We start from the raw sequence: 26,086 nt of genomic DNA, 5'->3' as shown, positions 1-26,086 counted from the left end.
CCACCACCCCCTTTGTTGATACTGATGCATATGTAGATAGTTCTGATGTAAGTCTTGCTGGGTACATTTGTACTCACGTTTGCTTAATTTATGTTTTTGTAGAGAGACTTCAGTCTCGCTAGTAGTTCCGCGTGGACTTCGAAGTTTAGCTTGTCACCTCAGCTACGATCTTGTGCCCTTGATAGGGTCTTGTAGTTAGTTAGGCTTCTCGGCCTTTTTCATTTTTTTGTCTGTACTCAGACAAGATAAGCTTCCGCATGTGCTATTGCTTGTATGACTTGAATGTTGGGTCATGAGACCATGTTTGTAATATCTGACTCTTCGGAGTCTTATGAATAAATACTTTGAGTCGTAGAGTTTTGTTGTGATGCCATGTTGTATTTACACATATTGTGTGTATGATTGAAATGCTTGGTATGTGTGGGATCCGACAACCTAGTTGTCTATCCTTGGTAGCCTCTCTTATGGGGAAATGTAGTCTAGTGCTTCCACTGAGCCATGGTAGTTTGCTACAGCCCGGATTCCCGAAGTCCTGCTAGCCCAGTTGCTACAGCACGAATTCACTCGCTGATGACCGACATGTTCGTTGATGGGTTGTGTATGCCTGTCCCTGTAAGTTAGTGCCACTTTGGGTTCACGCCAAGTTATGTCGGCCCGGGTTCTCTGTCATATTGATGCTAGCGACACTATCATATACATGAGCCAAAAGGCGCAAACGGTCTCGGGCCAGGTAAGGTGGCACCCGTGGGGACACCATGTGTGAGGCCGCAAAGTGATATGATGTGTTACATGCTAGATCAATGTGGCTTAGGATCGAGGTCCTGACAAGCAGCCTTCCAAGACCTCAAGAGGCACCTCACCAGCCCGCTGGTGATGGTAGCAGCGCGCCCCCTTGAGCCTTTGGTGCTCGACCTGGCGGCCACCCTCACTCCGCCAGCGCAGCGCTGGTGGCGGCGCGGGAACCGCGCCCGACCAAGGGCGCATGGCGAAGCACCCCTCACCCGGCTGAGGCGCTGCAGCCTCAGGTTGGCACTCCTGTGGCCCCGGCCACCCCACAAGTCAACGGCGCTCCTGAGATCTCGGGCAATCCTCCAGACCGAGAGACTCCTGAGGAGGGTGCTCCTGAAGCCACGGCTGCCCTGATGGATGACGAGGCCCCTGAAGACCCTTAGCCCCAGGAGGTGCAAGACCCCACCGATGCCTCCTCCCTCGTCGTGCACCCGGTGTACTTCGTCAGCACAGTGCTACGTGATGCGCGGGCGCGCTACCCCATGCCACAAAAGCTCTTGCCCGCGCTCCTCGTCGCCTCCCAGAAACTGCGCCACTACTTCCAAGGCCACCCCATCAAGGTTGTCTCCGCTTACCCACTGGAAAGGGTGCTCCGGAGCCCGAACACCGCGGGGAGGGTCGCCGAATGGAACATTGCACTGCAGGCATTCAAATTGGAGTTCAGCACCACTAGGGTCATCAAGGGTGCAGCCCGCGTCAATTTCGTAGCAGAATGGACTGATGTTCCAAGCCGAGAAGTGGGTGAGGACCGTTCCCTTTTGCCCGGGGATGAAGCACCAGATGGTTGGGTCATGGACTTCGACGGTGCATTCGCGCGTCAGGGCGCGGGGGCTGGAGCCGTGATCATCTCGCCCACCCAGGACAAGCTCTACTACACGTGCAGCTCTGCTTCCAGCAAGGCGAGAAGGTCTCCAACAACATCGCGGAATACGAAGGCCTGATCGCTGGCCTCAAGGCCGTGGCAGCTTTGGGGGTGAGGTGCCTGGGTGACTCCCAGCTTCTCGTCAACCTCTCCAACAAAGCATACAAGCCGAAGGACGAGCACATGGTGGCATACCTCGAGGAGGTATGCAAAATTGAGAAACGATTCTTAGGCCTAGAATTGCAGCATGTGCCACGCGGCACAAACAAGGAGGCGGACGACATCGCCAAGAGGGCGTCTTGGCATCTGCCTCAGGAGCCTGGCATCTTTGAGGAGCAGCTCTTCAAGCCATCGGCAGCTCCCCCCGTCGCAGGACAGCATCGCCCCAGGAGGAGCTCCCCCCCAGCACCCCTCTCAGGCGGCCCAGCTTGCGGTCCGCCCTCGGGAGCCCGCCTACTCCCCGTGCTTGAGCCTCAGGAGGGGTGCTGGGCCAAGGAGTTCAAGGCGTACTTGCTCCAAGGCACCTTGCCAGGGAAGGAGGAAGATGCAGAACGTGTGGCCCGCCAGGCCACCGCGTACTACATCCGGGGCGGTGACCTCTATCAAAAACGGCCAAACGATGTCTCTCTACGATGCATCTCCAGGGAGTAGGGACGTGAGTTGCTGGCTGACATACACAGTGGGGACTGCGGGCACCACTCCTCATCACTTAACCTCGTGGGCAAGGCATTCCGCACCGGATTCTACTAGCCCACAACACTCAACGATGCCACCGAGCTGGTAAGATCCCACGACGCCTGTCAGTTCCATGCCAAGCAGATCCACCAGCCCGCTCAGGGCCTACAGACCATCCCGCTCTAATGGCCATTTGCGGTCTGGGGGCTAGACATCCTGGGCCCATTCCCTCGAGCACCCGGGGGCTACCGCTACCTCTACGTCGCCATCGACAAATTCACCAAGTGGGCGGAGGTGGAGGCCGTCCGCATCATCCCTGCCGGCTCGACCGTCAAGTTCATCAAGGGCCTCGTGAGTCGGTTCGGGGTTCCTAATCGCATCATCATCGATAATGGCTCGCAGTTCACCAGCAACCTTTTCAAAACATATTGTGCTAACCTTGGAACGCAGATATGCTATGCCTCGGTGGCACACCCCAGGAGCAATGGCCAGGCTGAGCGCGCCAAGGCAGAGGTCTTGAGAGGCCTCAAGGCAAGAACCTTCAAGAGTAAGCTCGAGGCTTCCGGAAGGGGCTGGCTTGACAAGCTCCAGTCCGCACCACCGCGACCAAGCCGACCGGCGAAACTCAATTCTTCCTCGTCTAAGGAGCTGAAGAGGTTCTCCCTCACGAGGTTAGGCATCGCTCCGCATGGTTCTTGGCGTCTGACGAGCCACACCAGGACGCCTCGTGGGGGATGGACCTCGTGCCGGGGGAGGAACGCCACCGCCAAGCCTCGCTTCGAGCAGCAAGGTACCAGCAGGCGCTGCAGCGGTACCACTGCCGCAGCGTCCGGTCCAGGACGCTCGAGGTGGGTGATCTCGTCCTGAGGCGGGTGCTATCCAGGGAGGGGTTGCATAATCTCTCGCCCATGTGGGAGGGCCCGTTCAGGATTGCCCGTGTCTCCAGGCCTGGCGCCTCACGCCTGGAGACGCAAGACGGGATCCCCATCCAGAACGCCTGGAACATCCAGCACCTCCAGAAGTTCTACCCATGAAGCAAGGCCCCGCGCCTATGAAGGTCTCCGCTCGTGACACTCTCACGTAATAATGAGTTGGGGCTGTACACGCCCGGAATATCCTAAGGTCGCCCCTGGGCCTCACGGGGGCTCCCACCCACGTCCCAGTGGAGGCCCCATGCTCACGCTGGTGGGAAGACAAGAAGACTAGTCTAGGTGCCGGATGTGGCTGTTCTTTTGCTTACTTTCTATAGCTGGTTTTCGACTTCTTGAATGAAATTTGGAGCTTTTGTGTCTTTCGCCATGGTTGTAATCTTCTCTCTTCCTGTTTTTATTCGCCTCTCTAGCTTGCCCCAGGAAGAGCGGCAGTTGCTCGTCACTCCTCCTCACGCATCTCGTGCTCGGGGGCTAGGTAGGTGTGTACGCTTGGGCTCGCCCGCGACCACACCTCGTCGAAGCCTTGCTGCCCCAGAGCTTCAGCGTCCTTAATCCTCGTGAGACGCCCTCGAACGAGCTCGTGGGCATGTGCACCCTCCTAAGTTTGTGCCTCCAGGCATCGCGACGCGGTGTACCAGCCACAACCAACCCATGCTCGGGGGTTTGCGCGAGAAAGGATGAGATGCCTCATGAGGCTTTCCAAAAACTCTGTAGCTATACAACGTCTCCTGAGGCTCAATAGTTCCTGAGGTTCGGCGGCTCCTGAATCATCAGGAAGAAGCCTTGCAAGATACCTCTGGAAAGGCGCGCCCTCGCGACACGGGAGACTACCGCAAGCACATCAAGTTAAGTTACCCTAACCACACCTAGTAGAAACACGGATACTAAGGCACAATATCAAAATAACCAACATACCATGGTGGCGCAAGCGCCGTGGTTCATTACACACCCCAGCAGGGCCCTCTACTTTTTTCAAATGCAGGAGAAAATGTAGAAGAAAAGAAAGGCTAAACAAAAGCGGGCCGCATGGCTGCAGCAGCTCCTGAGGCCAAGCTCCAGCAGCGCCCGAGCTTAGTCCGAGTCTTCCTCCCGCTTCACCGAAGCACGACGGCGAGACAGCTCGTCGCCTTCCCCGATCCGAGCCCAGCAGTGTGGTGGTTCGTCGTAGCTGCCATCGATGGTGCTCTCACCCGAGGAGGAGCCGCCACTGCTGGAGGTAGCACGGCCGTTGCCAAGGGCAAGCTCACTCTTGTCGTCATCGCGGCCCTCGCTAAGGGCAAGCTCACCATCACCGCTGCCATCCTCCGGGTAGTAGCCCGCACGCCGTCTTCCCCGAACACCCTCACGCAGGCCATCGTACCTGAAGTGGAGGGTGCACCTCCCGCTCAGGCCCCGCACGCGGGCAAACGACTGCCAACCGCGTGCCAAGGACACATCGCCCGCGGCGGTGACTTCGACCTCCAGTCACGAGGCCCTGCTGCAGCAGCCGTCAGCTTGCAGCCAGAGGCCATCAAGCCCCGTGGTCGGTAGTGCACCCGCGAAGAAACACGGGAGTGGGAGCCAGGTGCCGGCGGGCCTCTCTGACCATAGGACAAAATCCGGGAACGTGTCCGCCGAGTGGAAGCGCGGCCGAGGAGGCCGATCGACCACAGCACGCCTCCCCCCGTCACAGGGACTGCCTCATCCTCGGTGGCTCCCACCGCGAGAGGAAGCGCCACCGCGACTACCTAAGGCGACACCCACTCCCGAAGAAGTGCGCCCGCGCCCCCGAGGAGCCACCGCCGGGGTCGCGGCATACTTGCGGTGGCGTCCGCAACCTCTCTTGGGCGGCGGTGAACCCGACCCCTCCTTGGAGGCCTTCCCCTTTTTTGGTGGTGGAGAACCTCCTCGTCGGTGCCATGGATGCTGCGACAAGACGACGAGACAAGGAAGAAGAAAGAGGAGCAGGCAGCGAGAAGATGGAGATGAGTAGGTGGGCTCTGCCCCTCCCCTCATTTATAGCCAGAGGGAGGCCAACCGCCGGCCTCCACGATCCCCCATAATGATGGTTTTTCTGCATGCAGCAGGCTCTAGTCAAGTCAAACGGTCGCCGAGGCTGTGTGGGGAAGCGGAGACGCCCACGTCATAGAAAGCGCCACACATCGACCGGGCCCGCAGGTGGTTGGGGCCCGCGGCGCTTCGCCCTTGCCCTTTGGCTTTGCCTCGAAGCCAAGTCTGAGCGCGCCTTGGGCCCGGGGGCTACTGTTGGCGTTCTGGGAACCAGGGTACCCAGACATGCCTGCCTGCGGGCCGCGACCTGGCTTCATCGACGGTCTGGTACGGCCCAACTTCAGCACCAACAACACAAGACCCTCGCGAGGGGCCAAGCCTCGCGAGGCGGGCGACGCCAAGTCCACCAGAAGAAGCGGCCCCCTCAGGCTGGCTCCTAAGGAGCGGAGATTTCTATGCAAGCCCTCACCTCGTGAGGTTAGGATGACGTGAGGCATGACGACAGAGGCCGGATGGGCGCCAGCGGGCGCAGTATAGCAGGTTTCCTCTTTGATGCTAAAGAGGCAAGCGCAAGCGCGGAGTCCCGAGGCATCAACCAAAGGTTTCCATTTCCATGCTACAAGACCAAGACCACCAGGATTGCAGGACAGAGGTCACGACGAAGCCGACCACGGCGTCACGACCAGAAGCTATGCAGACGAAGACCACCTTTTGTCAGAATAAGATGTACTAGTTGTCTCCCTTCGAATTTGGTCGTTGTGGGATCCCTTCCTGCCTTCATTTGGGAAGAGGACCAAGTCCACTATAAATAGAGCCTAGCCAGCACCGTAGAGAGGGATCTAGATCCATTCCATCTGGACCCTCACCAGCTCACCCGAGCACTAGAACACACCTTCGGAGGTTGTTCTCCCACTATGCTAGTTTATCCTAAGCCCACCTCGAGGCCAATCCACCACAAAGCAGGAGTAGGGTTTTACACCGCATGGTAGTTAGGTGAGACTTGCCGGACACGTGTCAGCACACCAGAGGGATTTTTACCTTTATTGACACCCGTCTGGGTGGCGTGTCAAGATAATAGGAGTTAGCCAGCTAGAGCGGTGCGACAGCCTTGTCGGGGCTTTTCCTCCTCTTGACACATAGCAGCACATTTTAATGCTCTTTGTCTTAACTAGCAAAGTTAGGTATGATAGCACCGTTTGCTGCCTAATCACTAGATAAAGACTGTTTTGCAACTGTGGTAACCCCTTAAGATATAAAAGGAGGTCCATGGCAACCTGGACAAGGGTTTGAACCTAGCAGAACTCCATGCACACTTGCATGCGTAGCCGCCCTCTCCTTGCATCTTGTCGGGGGAGAGCGCTCCCTATACCTGTCCTTACACACAATCAAATACAGCAAGGCAGGAGTAGGGTATTAGACCTCAACGGTGGCCCGAACCTGGGTAAAGATCCCTGCGCCCTCCATCATTCCTGCTCTTTGTGTTGAGTGTCTCCCCTTGCCGAACCAGCAAAGGGGCTCGTTGGCCCCATAGATCGTCGATCCACCCCGACACTATGCTTTCACAACTTGACTTTAAAATATTTGGTTTGGAGACCATCAAAGATCACTATGTGCATTATGTTGAATTTAAAGATGTAATGCAGAATTATAGAGAAGGTAGAACATGGAACAAGTTTGTCATTAACACTACAAAAAAACACACTTCTGTGATGATACATGTTTTTCATAGTAGGTCACGTTCTTTGTCATGCATGTACATCCATGACAATTTTATGACAGAATCAAGATAGTCATACATGTGTTGTCGTAAAAGTGTTCCATGACATTACCAAAATTATCATCACGGAAGTGTCCACTTCCATGACGATAAATGGCGCGTCATGGAAGTGTTTTCGTCAAGGGTAACTGACACGTGGCATCGATCGTAACGAGTCACCGTTAAACTATCGGGTCTGGTTTTGGATCCAATAACCCATTAACGGCCCAGACCAATGAGGATTTTCCATGTGTAAATTTCTCATTGGCCGGAGGAAACACGTGTTGGCTCACCTTTGGGACAGATGTCATCCATTCATTGGACAGGAGGCGCCTATGATACGTCAAAACGTGGCACGGCCCAACAGAGACCCATTTCGGTGAAAAGGCCGGCCCGTTTGACTTGGTCAAAAGGTAACGGGCGGGCCCACGGAAAGACTGTTAATGGCCTGTTCGTATATAGCCCACTTACGGCCCGCTAACTCACGGCCCATTACGGCCTATCGGAATTAAGCCGAGAAGCTTCATCTAGGCCGTCCAATATGATTCCAGCCCGTTGTAACTTCCTGCCCATGATGTCTTTCGGCCCATATGAGGCCCTTTGTAACTCTTGGCCCATTAACAGCCTATGGTAAATCTGGCCCGGAATGAACAGTGTACCGCTTTATACCCATTAACGGCCCATTATTCCATTGGACCTTTTCCAACCCGTGTTATCTTTCAGCCTTCTTAGGGCCCATTTATTCTTGGGCTCATTTCCAGCATTCGGTTACTTACGACCCCTAACACGCCTTTTCTGCTTGTGGGCCAAATTCAGCCCGTGGTTACAATCGGCCCGTTTGCAGTCCGTCAATTCGTTGGTCCATTTTCATAGCATCATCAAATACGGCTGATTAACGACATCCCGTTATGGTCGGCCCATGAACGGACGATTCCAAATTTAACCAGTTTACGACCCAAAATGCGGTCTCTTATTGGCCCATGTTTGGTCGATCGATCATACGGCCCGTAGAACGCCCATTGATGCTACGGCCCTTAGAAGGCCCATTGTTTCTACGGCCGGTAGGATGCCCATGGTAACTATAGTAAATATGTAGCCCATGGTTATTGTGGCCTAGTTTTTAAAAAATAGATTATTACAGCCACTAGCAAACCGCGGAAAAAGAACTGCACTGACTACAAGCAAACAAATAAACAAGACAACAAGGAAATAAATAAGCAAGCAACTTATGCTAGGCTATCACGGCTCTTACACATATTACATCCACTGGGCATCAAAGTTCGCCACCAGTGCAAATATAGGGAATAAAGCAGACTATCATATACAATGGTTGTCAAAGTTGGCGACGAGTGCAAATAAACGCCGTGGCAAAACAAGTCCAGAACTGAAACCACTTCAGAAGAGCTCAAGAAACAATATCCTGGGTACCCATAATGCTGGCAAGATGCTTAGAAAGCTTATTAACTTTCTCTTGTTTGGCACTTAAATCCTCCAACGCTTGCTGTTGCACCAGAAAGTATGCATCTGAATTCGGCAGAGACTTCCTCGGTCCTTCAGCTTCCTGTCGCAGCACATCTGATCGATGTCTTTCAACTTGAAGTTGAGACTCAAGAAGATGAACATATTTAGACAGCGAGTTCGAAGAGCTTGTGCCAGCAGTAGTGGCCAGTAACTCAAACACTACATCAAGACATGACTTTTGGGTTCTCTCACTGTCGTCAAGATAGTTTTTACCAGCTTTCTTGGAGAGCAACAGGGATGTCTCACTCTCTTGAACCTTATCTACATTACTTCCTTTACCATTGCATAACGGGGTACTATTCTCCAATATTTTGTCTGCATTCTAAAAGAGAAACAAGCAGACACATCACATGTTTACCTTGTTGTATATGAAACTCATTTTTGTAAATTAGTTCAGTAGAAAAGTGGACAGTATAAAAGCATGAAACAAACATATATCTATGTACCATGGTCACTTTATGGTCTATATCATTCTAGTTTTTGTTGCCAAATCAAGATAGAGACACAGTTAAATTAATATTTGTTCAAGACAAAGCAGAATAGACAGAATATAAGTGTGGGAAACTACAGAGCAGTAACAACACTTGTAATGTGCATGACATGAGAACATAACTGTTTACTCAATTGAAACTGAAATCAACATAGATCAAGCTACAACAGCAAACCAGTTAAAGAAACAAGTTTAAAACATACCTGTTGTGCCATTGGAGTTTCAATTCGATCCTTCAAATTTGAAAATAGTTGGTATGAGGAAATACAGTGATGCAAGAGCAAAGGAGTATGATCCATAGCTACAGAACCTGACCTGAGAACAATTCTTCTTCTGCTTTAAGCGTTGAGTTGGGATTCAGAGTGGTGGTCCTCGTGCTTTGGGCACTGTAGTTCCCTTACTAACTGCTCGTATTTGGGTGCTCTGTGGTGGAGATAGTGCTGTGTCAACTGGAACTGGGTTACTATCTACTAGGGTTGGTGTTAGAAGGGGTGTAGCTGGTTCTCTGTCCAACTTGGTAGGGGTACAATCTGCGAGAGTCTGGGTTATGTGTGGTGGGGCTGGTTCTTAGGCAAGTACAACCGTGGTTCTATCTGCATCAACTGGTAGCACTATCTTTTCTGAAGACCGTGTTGTTACTCCCTTAGATAGTGCCATCACCCTCTCCAATTCAAATGGCTGATAAACAAGAAAAGTAACTGAATGTGCAGACATTGTATGATAGACATGTGGAATGGATAGTGGGGAGTAAAAGAGGGCATGAAATAATTCACATTTATGTTGTCTAACCAAACAGGATAGCATGACACAATTTCACATATATGATGGCTAACTAAACAGGATAGCATGACACAATTTCACATATATGATTGCTAACTAAAAAAGATGGAAATACATAGTTCAAAATATGATGACTATGTAAACAGGATGACATGATATAACTATATAATGTGTTTATTAAATAGGTTGGCATGCCATAATTCACATACATGCCGCCTATGGAAACATGATAGCATGATATAATTCACGGATAGAATGACATAATTCAAAATACGATGACTGTAAACACTAAACATGATAAGATGATATAACTATATGATGTCTTTATTAAATGCGTTGCCATGCCATAATTCATATAGATGATGTGTATGTAAACATGATGGCATGATATAATTAAAATATATGATTTATATTGTAAGCAAGTAAGGAGATGGCAATTGCATATATGATGTAAAAAATAAGCAATGCATGACATGAGTAATATAACCCTGCCAAGTTTGAGCATAGACCTCAGGGGGGAAATAGGACTGGTCATCAGTCTCTAAATCCTCCTCTGAGGAGCTCTCTGTAACCAGCATGATGTCTGCTTCAGCAGGTAGCATTGTCTGCTTTGAATACCTTGTTTTCACTCCAGATCCTTCCATCACCGCTTCAAATGGCTGATGCACCGGATGAGTAGTTGAATATACAAACGTTGTCGACAAATGGAACACGTAATACAAAAAAAGGATAGAATGATATAATTCAAATACATGATGATTGGCTAAACAGCATGGCATTGCATAATTCACATATATAATGCCTTGCAACAAGATGGCATTACATAATTCACATATATAATGTCTTGCAACAAGATGGCATTGCATAATTCATTTATATGGTAATTAGACACTAAACATGTGGCATTCACACAAAGCATGTCTAAACTAATCAAATGACATAGCAATGCAAGACACCATACGCACGATATGAGCAACATTACCCTGCCAAGTTAGAGCATACACCTCGGGGGGGGGGGAATAGGACTGGTCATCTGTCTCTGAATCCTCCTCTGAGGAGCTATCCGTAACTACCGAGATATGCGCTTCATCAGATAGCATAGTCTACTCTGAAGACCTTCTTTTCACCCAGAATTTTCCATCACCGTGTCAAGTGGCTGATGCACACGAAGAGTAGTTGAATGTACTAACATTGTTGACAAATGTAATACGTAATGAAAAAAAGGATGGCCTGATATAATTCACATATAAGATGACTGGCTAAGCAGGATGGCATTGCAAAATTCACATATATGATGCCTGGCTAAACAAGATGGCGTTGCATAATTCACATATACGATGAAGAAACTAAACATATGGCATTCACACAAAGCATGTATAAACTAAGCAGATGACATATTTGATGTATAAAGTAAGCAATGCAAGGCACCATATGCATGATATAACCAACATCAACATGCCATGTTAGAGCGGAGACTTCAGGGGATAAATAGGAGTGGTCTTCTCCTTCTGAATCCCCCTCAGAACAGTTATCTTCCTCTTGATTACAATCCAAAATGGGTGGAGGGGGGCTGCCTTTGCGCCTACCATGGAGCGACGTCTGCATGAAATTTTATTGCCACACAACGCTCATCGCTTTTTCTCTACATGTTCAATTCCATTGTGTACAATAACTAACATGCATAGGAATAAAAGATAGTGAGATTATGTAAGGAGTGCATGTAGAAATCCAGAGTGATGGTAGCAACCTGTGGATAGACCCAAAACCAATGATAGCAGACAGATAATGACTTCAGTTAAAAAATACAGATAATGGCTTCTTTACTGTTTGTTTCCCACCCAACATTAAACTCATAGTATACACCAGAGATTAACCAGATAGTAGATAGATACTATTGATTGCGGCCCCGATATGTTCCCCACAACCATTTAAAAACCCAAGTTTGACCATTAGTTTGGAGCTGACTCAGAGTCTAATCGGTGAACAGGACGATAAAGTAGCATGTAATATTAAGCGATGCATAACATAAGTAGACACGAAAGAGTTCGACCTGTCTTGCGGACCCGTGTAGTCCTTGAGGTCATCTGCTTGGTTGATGATGGTAATGCAGTTGAAATGGCTGCTGGCGGCGGGGAAGAAGATCTGAGGCGGCGAAAGATAGTCTGGAGGCCAGATCCCTGCTGTGCTGGACCCTTTTATCGTTGGAGCAGCTAAGCTGGGGTGGAAGACGGCGCAGCAGGAGCGGGACAAAGCACACAAGGTTTTCTTTGACAACTATTTGTAAGAGAAGTAATTCTGTAAGGGCTCGTTTGAATTGGAGGATTCTAACAACGCAGGGATGGGAAATACACAGTAATAGGATAGGAATGTACGTGCAAAACACAGAATTTAAAAACACAGGATTTCTGCCAATCTGGGTGTTTGGTTCACAAGAATTGGAAGATTACAGGATACAAAGAACCATGGTGAGATTAAGTCAAACCACTAGAAAATGTATGGCTATAATGCTAGTATGCTACTATCACTTAGTCTTGTGCTTCATGAATAGTAATTTGAAAAGGAGGAAGGGTGGATATTAAAATTCCTATAGTTTTTCTTTCAAAGAGACACTAAAGGAACAAATCCTATAGTTTTCCTTTCCTCCATTCCTTTGAACCAAATGCATGAATAGTAGTAGCATAGGAAACTTTCCAATTCCTATGTTTTTCCTTTAGTTTTCCTTTCAAGCACTGGCGATTCTAGTAGGCAGGCATGAGCAAGGAAAAGCCTACACTCAAAAAATGTTTCTGTGCTACTTCTACTACTTTGGATACAGGCCACTGCCCTACTAGCTCAACTCCCAGGCTCATCTGCAAATGCACAAGTCAAACACGCAGAGATAAATAATGATGGCGTTCAAGAAAGTCCATCACGGATAGCTAATTTGCCTGGTACCTCACTGCTTGTCATATAGTAGGAGAAACTAATCGTATTTCATGTTACTACCTGTGCTTAGAGTACTACATATATAACATGTAGAGTAAAGAAGCAATGCAACAAGTCTACAACCTCTTTGGCGAAGCCATGTCGATCTCAGCGTGATTGGGTTGGTCGGTGAGGATGCTCCGGCTGATTTGGCTGTCGGAGGAGGGGAAGAAGATCTTAGGCGTCTGGAGATGGAGCCCAGGGTACTACTCCGATGTGATGGAGGGTTTCGTTGTTGGAGCAGCTCCGGTGAGTTGTACGATGGCGAGGCTGATGCAGGACAAGAGAGACAACGTTAACCTGAGTGGAATTCTAATAGCATCTCCAATAGATGACGTAAAATACATAACCACAAAGTGCTAGATGTAAAATACATCAGCCTCTCATCACTAAACTTAACTGTCGAAACTGAATTTAACTGTCGAAACTGAATTTAACTGTCAAAACTAAATTTTGCTGTCAAAACTAAACGCACTAGTAGCAGAAAAGAAATAGCAGCAGCAGCGCGTGCGAGAGCCTGGGCAGCTGGTCGTGTCGCAGAATCTTGGGTAGCAGCTGCAGGGGCTCGAGGGAGAGCAGGATCTGCTGCTCGTGCAGCAGCAGCGCGCGCAAGAGTAGAGCAGCAGCAGCGCGCGCAAGAGTAGAGCAGCAGCAGCGCGCGCAAGAGTAGAGCAGCAGCGCAAGCAAGAGCAAGAGCGATAGTAGCAGCGCGATCAAGAGCAAGAGCAGACCTGATAGGGGACCGAGAGCAAGAGAAGAGCAGCAGTGCGAGCGAGAGCTAAAGCAGCAGTACCTCCTACTGATGTGGATGTCGCCGCTGAGGGAGCGACGCCGTGGAGGAAGTGGCCGGCGACGCCGCCATGGATGGAGCCACGCCATGTTGGCTCTCGACCGAGCGCCGGCAGCACTGTGAGATCGAATCAAGAAGAAAATGCGGTGATTAGTGTACAACCTCTTTGGTGGCGCTGATTATGTCTCAGCTTCATCCGAGGAAACGGTGATGATGCTGCTCTTCCGGTGGTGCAGCTGAGGACGGTGGTGTGGGAATGGAGGTGGTGCGAAAGACGAGGGGAACGTCGGGGCAGCTCCTTGGAGGTGGAGGACGGGGTGGCTGAACCGGCGGGATGATGAGATCGACGATGGATCCTCATCCGGTACGGTGGATGAGGGACGTCGAGGTGTTACTGTGGACGACGTCGTCGAGGAAGAGGCTCCGGCTAGGTGCCGGACGGAGGAGGGTGTGGGACTTCGTGGGTTTTCGAGGCCTCTGTGTACGAATGGGTGAGCGGATGGGATGGGAGGGGGGAACCATGGCTTAGGGACGTGCTTGTCTGAAATGTGGGGTAAGTTACGAAAGTACCCCCACCGATTTGAGCTAGGCGGTTCTTTCGGTTCAGGGGTATCACGGGCATTTCGCGTGTCGGGATTTCGCAGGCGGTGGGAGTTTTCGAGCGTGTTCTAATTTTGGGATAGCAAGGCGTGGGTTGAGATGGAGGGAGTTTTCGGAGCACAATGAGACAAAGATACATCTTAAATATTTCGGGGTAACAAGGCGCGGGTTGAAATTTTTGGACAAGCCTAATGCGTACTGTACCAAATCGATTCGCACTTCTGTCGATGAAAATACAAAAAGAAATCATTTCGCACCACACAAGAGAGTCTAGTCCCGTGTACTGTACCAAATCAATTCGCACTACAAATGCCATTCAAAACTTTGAATTCATGTTATGTTCAACAAAAATATTTTGCTACGTGTATAATGCATGCAGCCTGCTACTCAAATGAACATTTTAGGGCATTCCAAACGTATATACTACCGCTTCAATATGAACTAAATTTGAATTTGTTTCTCTGTTTGAATAAGATCTACAATCATGATTGTTGTGAAGTCAAACCATTTGAATTCCTTTCTCTATTTTAATAAGATCTACAATCATCATTATTGTCAAGTTAAACCATCATTTATGCATTATCTTCACAGCACACCACATGATTACTGTCGAGTTAGATATGAACTATGTGTACTATACGAACTTGAACTCGACTTTTTGAATCCACTTTATGTTGATTTCAAATCACAGTATATTTCAAGCTCTAGCTACATCTTCATAATCTAAACCATGTCTCATATGTATAATGTGTTTATCACATAATGTATGGTGCCCCGCCCCCTACGCCTACAAGTATTTAGATGTGAGTTGCAAACGCCACACATTACCACAAATTCAAATAAAATGTGAGATTGTCCGATATATAGTATGGTTTAGATTGTTCGATATTTAGTTGTGAGCTACAAACGCCACACATTATCACAAATTCAAATAAAATGTGAGATTGTTCGATGTATAGTATGGTTTAGATTGTTCGATATCTAGCTGTGAGTTGCAAACACCATGCATTATCACATTATGGTATAACATGTCCAAAACCACAACACACGTATCACTGCTATATTCATGCATGCATATGTTTATAACACTATGATCTCGTATTCAAATATATGAATCCACTTTCATGTCGAATTATGATCTTTGTTAGTCTCTTACACCCACACAATCCTCTAACCTTTGTAGCTAGCACTAACTTTCTCTCGTGCATGCGCACGCCCTCCTCGCCCTCCCCCTCCCTCAGCATTCTATCCATCACGCACATTCATTTTTTTCTTTAGGTTGTTCTCCCACAGTCTCCACAACTCCTTTCGGACACACACCGATCGATAAACCTCTCCAGCGATGTCTGTGTACAGCATACACATGCACCTTCGATCTCCTCCTTTCTGTGCCCATGCCTCGTGTCTCTCATACGGTCCCACACACGTGTAAACTCTCGCCCCTCTTTTCATTGATCTCACAACCGCACACTCCTCCCCCTATCTAGCTAGTAGCTAGGCCTCTCGCACCACCTCCTAGCTCCATTCTCTCTGTCTATCCGTCTCGCTGGGCCTTATTTGCCTCTAACAAATGGATGTACACCGACCGATCTCCCGCTATACATATAGCTAGCTAGATTGTTATAACTCATTTTTCCCCACGCGTCGATCAATCTACCTCATTAGTTATGTCTCTCCCTTCCTCCGACAAACAACAATTGATCTACCGATCTAGTTAGGTTTGCTTACCAAACACATGGTCCCCCTTCATCATCCATGCATGCGTCCCGACACATCTATCACGCACACGTACACACAGAAACACATCCCCACTCTTATTGATAATATTGCAGTTCTACCCTCAGTTTGTCTAGTAGGCCTCTACCACCATCTTCGAGAAGCAACTCCATCACCCATCCAGCACTCTACCCCTCTCCCTCCCTCTCTCTCTCTCTCCTCTCGCTCTCTCTCTCTCTTCCCAACCTATTTCCCGTCCTTCACTTATGTATGGATGTCGACCGATCTCCCTCAAGACATAGCTGGGTCTCTCCTTCTCAACACATATACGAGTCGTTCTACCTCTTTAGTTAGGTCTCTGCCTCCCCCCTCCCCCCCACACACAGAAACCGGTACATCGAGCGCTCTAGTCATGTCTCCCTGCTACACACAAACTTCCCCTGTGCCCTCTGACGTTCTGGTAGGTCAGTCGCCCTATATCTTTGACTTGCACACACACAATTTCGATGGCTCTCTTCATCAATCTCGCACCCACCCACTTGATCCTCTCTTTGACTCTATCGATATCTATTGCCCCCACTACTGGAATCAGCTAATTTGCCATCTGCCAGCTCTTTGCCGTCTGCTAGCTGACGGCAAAGAAGCTCTTTGCCATCAGCTACACATAAGCAGACGGCAAAGAAAAGGCTGACGACAAAGAAGCTCTTTGCCATCAGCCAGCTCTTTGCCGTCTGCCAGCAGACGGCAAAGAATCTTTGCCGTCCGCTGGCAGACGGCAAAGAGTGTGGTGCCCCCCACCCCCGCTCGTTTGAACAAATCTTAACGGCCCACCTCTTTGCCGTCCGCTAGCAGACGGCAAAGAGGCAAAAAGGCGGACGGCAAAGGCTGGCTGACGGCAAAGAGGGCACTTGACTAACGGCCGGTACCCCCCCGCCCGTTACTCACTTCGTCCTCGCCCTTCTCCTCCCACCCCGCCGCCGCCGCCGCCGCCCGCAGCCCCGTCGCCCCCGCCGCCCCGCCGCCCCGGCTCCCCGCCGCCCCACCGCCCCGTCGCCCCACCGCCCAGTCCCCCCGCCGCCCCGGCCCACAGCCGCCCCGGCCCCCCGCCGCCCCGCGCCCCCCGCCGCCTCCTCCACCGCCCCGCCCCGGCCCCCCTGCCGCCCCGGCCCCTCGCTGCCTGGGCCCCCGCCTCCCCGCCTCCTCCACCGCCCCGCCCCGGCCCCCCGTCGCCGGCCCCTCCCCGACCCGTCGCCGCCCCCCACAGTGAGCCCCTCCCATTTTTTTTTTCTGTTTTTTTGTTTTTTTTCTGTTTAGATAAGGTTTTTTAGTTTATGTTTTTTCAGTTTAGAATTAATTAGTTTAGGTTATTTAGTTTAATTAGTTTAGGTTTAATTAGTTTAAATAGTTTGGTTTTAATTAGTTTAGGTTTAGGTTAAGTAGAAGGGGGAAGAAGAAGAAGAAGAAGAAGAAGAAGAAGAGGAGGAGGAGGAGGAGGAGGAGAAAGAAGAAGAAGATGAAGAAGAAGAAGAAGAAGAAGAAGAGGAGGAGGAGGAGGAGGAGGAGAAAGAAGAAGAAGAAGAAGAAGAAGAAGAAGAAGAAGAAGAAGAAGAAGAAGAAGAAGAGGAGGAGGAGGAGGAGGAGGAGGAGGAGGAGGAGGAAGAAGAAGAAGAAGACGGGGGATGAGAAGAAGTAGAAGAATGAGAAGAAGTAGAAGAATGAGAAGAAGTAGAAGTAGTAGAAGAATGAGAAGACCCCCTGACTCCCTGACCCCCCAACCCCGACACCACACCCCGACACCCGACCCCGACTCCACCCCGACACCCCACCCCCTAACCCCCTGACCCCGACACGACACCCCGACCCCCCGACCCCCTAACCCCCTGACCCTGACACGACACCCCGACCCCCCGACCCCGAAACAGCACCCCGACCCCGACACGGCACCCCGACACCGACACGGCACCCCGACACCGACACGACACCCCGACCCCCGACACCCCGACACCCCGACACCCGACACCCCGACCCCGAGACCCCGACCCCGACCCCGAGACCCCGACCCCGACCCCGACCCCGACCCCGACACCCCGACCCCGAGCCTGACCCGACACCCCGACCCCGACACCGACACGGCACCCCGACCCCGACCCGACACCCCGACCCCGAGACCCCGACCCCGACACGGCACCCCGAGACCGACACGACACCCCGACCCCCGACACCTCCCGAAAAGGTGTTCTTTGGCCTTCCAGAAGCCGACGGGGTCATATATTTGTGAATTATTAGTTAGGTCATATATCTTTCGATTTTGTTATGAAAAACATCATATATAATTGTGTTGATCGGGTAGTTTTAAATGTGCAGTTGTTTCATCGCTGCGAGGTTTGGTGTTCGACGACCTCGCCGTGCGTTTGACGAGCTCTGCCCCTTCGTTCGTGGGTGAGCACAAATGACATGTCCTCCTCCCCAATTAATTATTTGATCTATTCCGATGAAACTTGATAGCTAGATATATATGTGTCTTGAATCATCAGTATGCGTAACCAATATGTGTCTCCCGTTCGAAAGCGTCATAGTTATAAATATGCATGCATTTGCATATTTATAACCTTGATTCTTTCGAATTGTCCAACGCTATCCATGGACAGCCCGAGTATGTTTAGATTGGGTTCGTTTTCCCATATGCTTTGCTCCGGATCCGACGCATAAATTTCGTCAGTGCCTCCCCTGTTGTTCTCCGGGTACACATCCTCTCTGTTTATTGCAGAGACGTGTATCAGGAGAACAGCGGGGAGGTGCTGCCGAAATTTTGCGTAGGATCCGGGGCATAGCATGGGAAAATGAACCCAATCTAAACATACTCGGGTGGGATTAGGACCTATCATTACCTATTAGAGTGTAGGTTGCATGGACGTAATAAAATTGACAAAGTAGATCAACTGATGAATACATACATGGTGAATTATATATGTATATATATTTGTTGTGTGTCTAGTAGCTCTGAAAGTCAAGATGAGTGATCGTGCGTGGAGGTACACCGGTCACAATGGTCAGAACAAATGGAGCACTGAATGGTTCACAAAAACCAAGGGGTTTGTGCGAGCTGCATTTGCAAATGGCCAGAGGAAAACCTGGTGCCCCTGTTTACGGTGCGGCAATTGGGAAAAGAGGACAGAGGCTGAAATGGGCAAACACCTGCAGAAGAGTGGTTTTACGCCCGATTATACGGTGTGGACATTTCATGGTGAGTCTGCCCAACGTGACCGAGCTGAGGTGGATCGTCGTCGCACCGACGAGCATGGTACCGGGATGGAAAACATGGTGCAAGACTTTGATGATGCTCGGGATTCGGACGAGGAGATGGAGGAATCTGCAAAGGCCTTCAATGAAATGTTGGAGTCTTCAAAACGTCCGCTCCATGAGCACACTGAGCTTTGTCAGTTGGATGCCATCTCACAAGTAATGGCTCTGAAGGCTCAGTTCAACTTGGGCAGAGAATGCTACGATGCAATGATGACAGTATTTGGACGCTTTCTACCCAAAGGCCATGTAATGCCTGCAAACCTGTACCAGTCGGACAAAATCCTCCGTGCACTGAAGATGCCCTATGATAAGATACATGCCTGTGAGAAAGGATGTGTCTTGTTTAGGCTTGACTATGCGGACTTGAACTATTGTCCCATTTGCAAGTCTTCCAGGTATGTTGTGGTAGACAACGGTATGGGTGAGAAGACACAGACCAAAATCCCCGTTAGTGTTCTTTGGTATATGCCAATCGTAACAAGACTTCAACGTCTTTTCATGGTCAAAGAGACGGCCAGACAGATGACATGGCACAAAACGGGCAAAAGAACCGAACTAGATGCAGATGGGAATCTGATGATTGTACACACATCGGATGGTGTTGCGTGGAAAAAGTTTGATGAATTACATGGTGACAAAGCGGCAGATCCGAGGCATCCTCGAGTCGGCATCAGCACGGATGGGTTCAGTGTGTTTGGTATGACGGCAGCCCAATACAGTTCTTGGCCCGTATTTGTCTTTCCACTCAATCTCCCCCCCGGACAGATTATGCAAAGAAAGAACATTTTCCTGACGTTGATAATTCCAGGGCCCAACTATCCGGGGAAAATATGAATGTGTACATGCAACCGCTTAAGGACGAATTGCAAGAAGCCTGGGATAATGGGTTCAAGACATACGATGCCTATAGCAAACGGAACTTCATAATGCGTGTCTGGTACATGTACTCGACGCATGACTTGCCGGCGTATGCGCTATTCATTGGCTGGTGTGTGCATGGAAGGTTCCCGTGCCCCACATGCAAGGGAGCTCTTGAGTTTCGTTGGCTTCAGGCCGGTCGCAAGTTTTCTTGCTTCCACATGCATAGACAGTTCCTGAATCCTCGCCATAAGTTCAGGAAAGACAAGAAGAACTTCATCAGAGGTAGAGTTGTCAAAAACTCTGCACCACATGCATTGACAGGCCAACAGACCCTGGATCAGTTAAACGCTCTCGAGCCAGATCCAGAGCGTCCAGGGTACTTCAAGGGGTATAATTCTAAGCATGCCTGGACTCACAAAACATGCTTATGGGATCTGCCTTACTTCAAAGACCTCCTTTGCCCACACAACATCGACGTGATGCACACTGAGAAGAATATCGCCGAGGCACTTTTTGGTACATTGTTCGGCATAGATGGGAAGTCAAAGGATAATACAAAGGCTAGAGTCGATCTGGAGGCGCTATGTGATAGGCCGTTACAAAACATGAAAGAACCGAAAGGAAAGCAGAACTGGACGAAGCCAAAGGCATGGTTCAATCTTGGAAGGCCAGCTATGAGGGAAATTATCTTGTGGGTGAAAATGCAGTTGATGTTCCCCGATGGGTATGCAGCGAATCTACAGAGGGGAGCCAGTCTTGATAAATTGAAGATATTTGGTCTCAAGAGTCATGATTGGCACATATGGATTGAGCGGGTAATGCCGGTGATGTTGCGTGGCTTCATCCCTGAGGATGAATGGCTAGTACTGGCAGAACTCAGCTATTTCTTCCGTGTTCTTTGTGCGAAAGAACTATCGCCTGGCGTGCTAGAAGAAATGGAAGAGTTGGCGCCGGAGTTGATCTGCAAGTTAGAGAAGATCTTTCCACCGGGCTTCTTTAATCCAATGCAACATTTGATTTTGCATCTCCCGACCGAGGCAAGATTGGGGGGGCCCGTGCAAAATCGTTGGTGCTACCCAACTGAGAGGATGCAGAAGACGCTTCGACAAAAATGTAAAAATAAACGTAGAATTGAAGCATCGATGGCTGAGGCATTCATCACTGAGGAGGCGGCAAACTTCGTGACAGCACACTACGAAGCCAAAAATCGTCATTTGCATAATCCGAAGCCTCGGTACAATGCTGACGACCCTAAAAAGGGTGGATCCAACCTCAGCCTATTCAAAGGGAATCTCGCACCAGCCAGTGTTTCAAATCCAGTATCTTTGGATAACGAACAATGGCGGACCATTTCGTTGTATATCTTCAACAACCTGATAGAAGTGCGGCCGTACATCGAGTAAGTTCTCGGTACATAGTTTCGCAACTTCTATTTCCTTTGAACTGCTCTTATTCCTAGATATTTCATACAGTCGATACGTCGCTTTATTCTCGTATGGAGCGGTGATCCAAAAGGATTCTGTCGAATAGTATGAGCTTCTCGCAAAGCAAGGAGGCGGCTATCCCGGTTTCATCTCTTGGTTCAAACAAACGGTAATTTCTATTAGACTTGTAGGCTAATTTGTAGGCGGCTATCCCGGTTTCATTCGCTAATTTGTGCGTAATGCAACAATCCTTTCATATTAAACTTGTAGGCTAATTCAGAGTCTATGGACGCCGAATTGAGACAAGTCGCTAATGGTTTTGACTATAAGGTCCGTTCATTTGACAAATACGACATCAACGGGTATCGCTTTCGTACCTATGGCAAAGAGCTATCTATGGCCGACCGAAAGTCTACAAATTTTTGTGTATCTGCTATCGGCGAAGGAGGTACCGAGTACTATGGGAGAGTTGAAGCAATTTATGAACTTCTATTCTATGGTGAAAACCCACCGAATGTCGTAGTCTTCAAATGTTATTGGTTTCAGCCGAAGGAGACTAGAAGGACTCATGAACATATAGGGCTAGTTGAAATCAACCAAAGCACCCCATTTAGATGTTCCTGATGTCTATATTACGGCTCAACAGGCGACCCAAGTATTCTATCTACCGTGGGCCTGCCAAACTAATCCAAATCTGAAAGGTTGGGATGTCGTTTATGAAGTGCCGCCACGTGCTAGACTATCTCCCCCAAAGGAAGAGGATTATGAACCTCACATTAACCCAGACACATATGAAGGAGAATTCTTCAAAGAGACACATCTTTCCAAAAAGCGTTTCAAGAACCGCTATACTTCACCCCAAAACATTGAAGTAGACAGCGACAGTGAATCCGACATCACCCCAGAGGAGGAACAAGAAGAGCCGGAACAAGAAGAGGTTACTGCTGCGGATGACCTGTCATTGCTTGACCGATTACGTCAAGGTGGCCTTGCACATGTTGATGCCACTGAACCCTATGAGCCCGTCATTGATTATAGTGATGATGATGATTATGCATTTATTGATGATACTGATCGAGATTATTAGTAGTGTCAGGTATTAAATTTTTTAATGTTGTACTTGATGATGATACACTTAAGTGATACACATATTATTATTCATGTCGGTCTTTTTTTTTATGTTGTACTAATTTCGTTTACTGTTTGTCATGGCAGGTGTTGAAAGATGGTGGGCGCTGGTCGGGAGCGCGCCAAGGCCCCTTCTTCGTCGGCGCGTGGTCTGAGGTCTTCGATTCCAGACGTACCTCTCCGCCGAGCGTTGCTGGACAGTATGTCCACACCGCCGGGCCCTTCTTCGTCGACCGCGGTGCCCAGCAGGGGACGAGGTAGGAAGAGAGGAGGTGGGGCACGTGGTCGCGGGAGAGGAGGTAGGGTGACTGCTAGGGCGCCTTCCTCGCCGCCACCCCCAGCTGTTTCACCCGAGCACGTGACTGCTAGGGTGGACTCGTCCGAGGAGGAGGCTACACGGACTCCGGTCCACGAGCCTCCGGTCCACGGGTCTTGGGCCCACGAGCCTCGGGTCGACTGGCCTTCGGCCCACAAGACCCAGGAGTTGCACACGTCCGGATGGTGTACCTGGCCGGATCAGCCAGAGGAGCTGAGTGGCCATGCTGATGATGGCGGGGAGCCGACTGATCTTGAGGAGGAGGGTGGCACCGTCTACCAGCATGGTGCTACACGGCTCCCGTCCGTGCCGGCGACCCGCGAGCAGAGGTAGTTGATCTTCCCTGATGGGGAGAGGTACGTAAGTGCATTTAATATTTTTGTACCTTCTGCATTCACGTTTCTTCAAATAACTCATGCGTTGGCCTTGTCATGCTGCAGGGGTTGGGACCACCATCATAGTGTCCGCCGGCCCAACTCCGTCCTTGGAGTTCTTTGCCGGCAAAACTTCCCGGGGTTTGTCACGTTGCCTGGTGAGGGTCGGCTTCCAGAGCTTGGATTGAGCTGGGAGCACTACGTGGCTGCCCCGGCCCCGCCGGATGTCATTATCGACGGTGTCGTGTGCGACACGAGGGCAGACATGGTGATCAGGACGTTCTGGGTAATTTCTCCTTTACACATTTCAAAATCTTCAACTAGCTAGTTATTAATTGTACTAATCAATATTGTCTCATTTGATTGCAGACATTCTACAGGTGTGAGGAGGGATACGAGGAGGACAGCGCAAATGTTATCCAGAACGTCTGCAAGTGCCTACTCCAGAACTTACGGCACGAGGCTCGGGTGCAGGCTGTTCGAGACTACTACGCCTTGCGTGGTATCAAGAAGACCAAGCCGGCGTGCCGCGATAAGTTCCTGAGTAAGGAGCAGTACATGAAGGTAATTCTTAAGGCCTTCTACTTAACTTCCTTCATTTAGTAATTCTTAGCCATAGCGCTGAAGTTTCTATTTGCTAACTTAGGCGTCTCCGAGATGGTGTGCGGATCGGATGGATTGTTGGGAGGTGTTGGTCGATGAGTGGTGCTCACAAGAATGGCTAGCCCTCCACAACCAGGCCAAGGACAAACGTGCCCAAATGGAAGGTGTGCCACACCATCAAAGCAGCTCCAACTTATATCAGTTCGGGCGCAACTGGGTATGTGGTTTGCTTCATGATTCATGCAATTCATTCATCATGCTAGCTTGAGCCCTTTAATTACTAATTTTCATTGTTTCTCTCTTTCAGGCACGCCACAATAAGGCGGATAAGGTGCCAGAGGTGTACGACCTGTATGCCATGGCCCACACTGGCTCTTTCAAGAAAGTCAAGGCTTTCTCTCAGTCTGACCTCGATGATGCAAACAACTTCACCAACATCTCCTCCCACAACAAGCTCGTGAGATATAGAGATGAGGGGAAGGCGAGGAAAGGGGAGGACTTTAACCCGAGCCAGGGTCCCATTGATCCAGAGCTGGTGATGATATCTGGTGGCGGGAGGTCCCATGGCTCCATAGCCATTGGATATGGACTTATCTGTTGTCCTAGCACTCTCCCGGAGATCAAGGCGCGCCAGTCGAGCTCCGCTCCTGAGATAAGGCCTCGTGAACGGCTAGTGCAACTCGCCATCAAGGTTAGTGATACGTACTCAGTTATCTTTCTCCATTACATTGTGTGCGCTTCCATCAATGATTACAAATGGTCATGTGAGTGGTGTTGCAGGCTACTATACAGACTGAGAGAGATAGAACGGAGAAACTTCTGGCGGAGGCGGCGGAGAGGCAGCGGGAGATGGAGGAGAGGACGAGAAAGATGATGGAGGAGGAGAGGGCACGGAATGACATGCAGGCAAGGGCCATGTACGAGCTCCTTGTGGTAAGTTTCTTCTGCAGATTACCTGCTAGTCTTAACATTTGAGTCTCATTACTAACTAGTATGACTCTGTTCTGAAAACCAAATGTGCAGTCTGTGTGCGAGAAGTCCGGTCAGCCCGCTCCGCCGATGCCAGTGATTGCTCCTGGGAGCACGGTGAGTTTAGTTTGAATGGACATTACTTGGTAGTCTTAACATTTGAGTGTCGTAATGCTAACGAGACAATCGAAATGATCTTTGGTGCAGCTTAACTCCAGAAACGCATCGCATGATCCTTCTCCAGGTAGCGGCACTAGCCACCCCGCTCCTACACCTCCCTGATCACGGTAAGTTTCTCTAGTGTTTTGCTTAACAAATGCATAAAGACCTAGACTTAGCTTTATTTCCTCCAATATGCTTACCATAATGACCTAGAGTTAGCTTATTTTCCTCCAAAATGACCCATTTTACCTAGGTTAGCTTATAAATGATGCAGTTCATCCAAGTTAGCTCAAAAATGACCCATTTTACCTAGATTAGCTCCTAAATGATCCATTTTACCTACGTTAGCTTTAAAAGGGCCCATTTCACCTAGGTTAACTCCAAAATGACCCATCTTACCTAGGTTATCTCATAAACGATCCATTTCAACTAATTTAGCTCATAAACGATCCATTTGACCTAAGTGAGCTAAAAAACGATCCATTTCACCTAAATTAGCTCTTAAATGATCCATTTCACCTAAGTTAGCTCAAAAAGATCCATTTCAACTAAATTAGCTCTAAAATGACCCATTTTACGTAGATGAGCTCCTCAATGATCCATTTTACCTACGTTAGCTTTAAAATGACCCATTTCACCTAGGTTAGCTCCAAAATGACCCATTTCACCTAGATTAGCTCCAAAATGACCCATTTCACCTAGGTTAGCTCCAAAATGACCCATTTCACCTTACTTAGCTCAAAAACGATGCCCTTCACCTTAGTTAGCTCATAAACGACCCATTTCAACTAAGTTAGCTCATAAATGATCCATTTCAACTAAGTTAGATCATAAACAACCCATTTCAACTTAGTTAGCTCATAAACAACCCATTTCAACTTAGTTAGCTCATATATGATCCATTTCACCTAAGTTAGCTCATAAATGACATATACTTCTTGTTCTAGTCTTCTTCTTGTTCTAGTCACCTATTTCTAACTTTCTTATTTACCATTTTGCAGATTTCATTCACTTCATGGAAGCTAGCTTGCTATGATGGAGTGCTTGCTTTTCCTTTGATGAAACTTTGCATTGTATCTATC

The 26,086-nt window shown here is 49.3% G+C and overlaps 1 protein-coding gene across 1 annotated transcript; it reads left to right on the top strand.

Moving 5' to 3' along the window:
- Positions 1–1,271: 1,271 nt before the first annotated feature.
- On the top strand, positions 1,272–2,302 carry LOC141027886 (uncharacterized). The gene is made up of 2 exons (XM_073505480.1): positions 1,272–1,628; positions 1,697–2,302. The coding sequence occupies exons 1-2, from the start codon at positions 1,272–1,274 to the stop codon at positions 2,300–2,302; spliced, it is 963 nt and encodes a 320-aa protein (XP_073361581.1).
- Positions 2,303–26,086: the final 23,784 nt, after the last annotated feature.

Source organism: Aegilops tauschii, chromosome 1 (genome assembly GCF_002575655.3).
Source record: "Aegilops tauschii subsp. strangulata cultivar AL8/78 chromosome 1, Aet v6.0, whole genome shotgun sequence".
In the NCBI taxonomy this organism is placed as follows: Eukaryota; Viridiplantae; Streptophyta; class Magnoliopsida; order Poales; family Poaceae; genus Aegilops; species Aegilops tauschii.
The sequence above is the reverse complement of the archived record's forward strand: the minus strand, read 5'-3'. Positions and strand labels throughout refer to the sequence as shown.

Coding starts and splice junctions, on each gene's coding strand:
- LOC141027886 (XM_073505480.1), top strand. CDS start 1,272: ATGCCACAAAAGCTCTTGCCCGCGCTCCTCGTCGCCTCCCAGAAACTG. Junction 1,629..1,696: donor AGGGCGCGGGGGCTGGAGCC/GTGATCATCTCG, acceptor CAAGGCGAGAAG/GTCTCCAACAACATCGCGGA.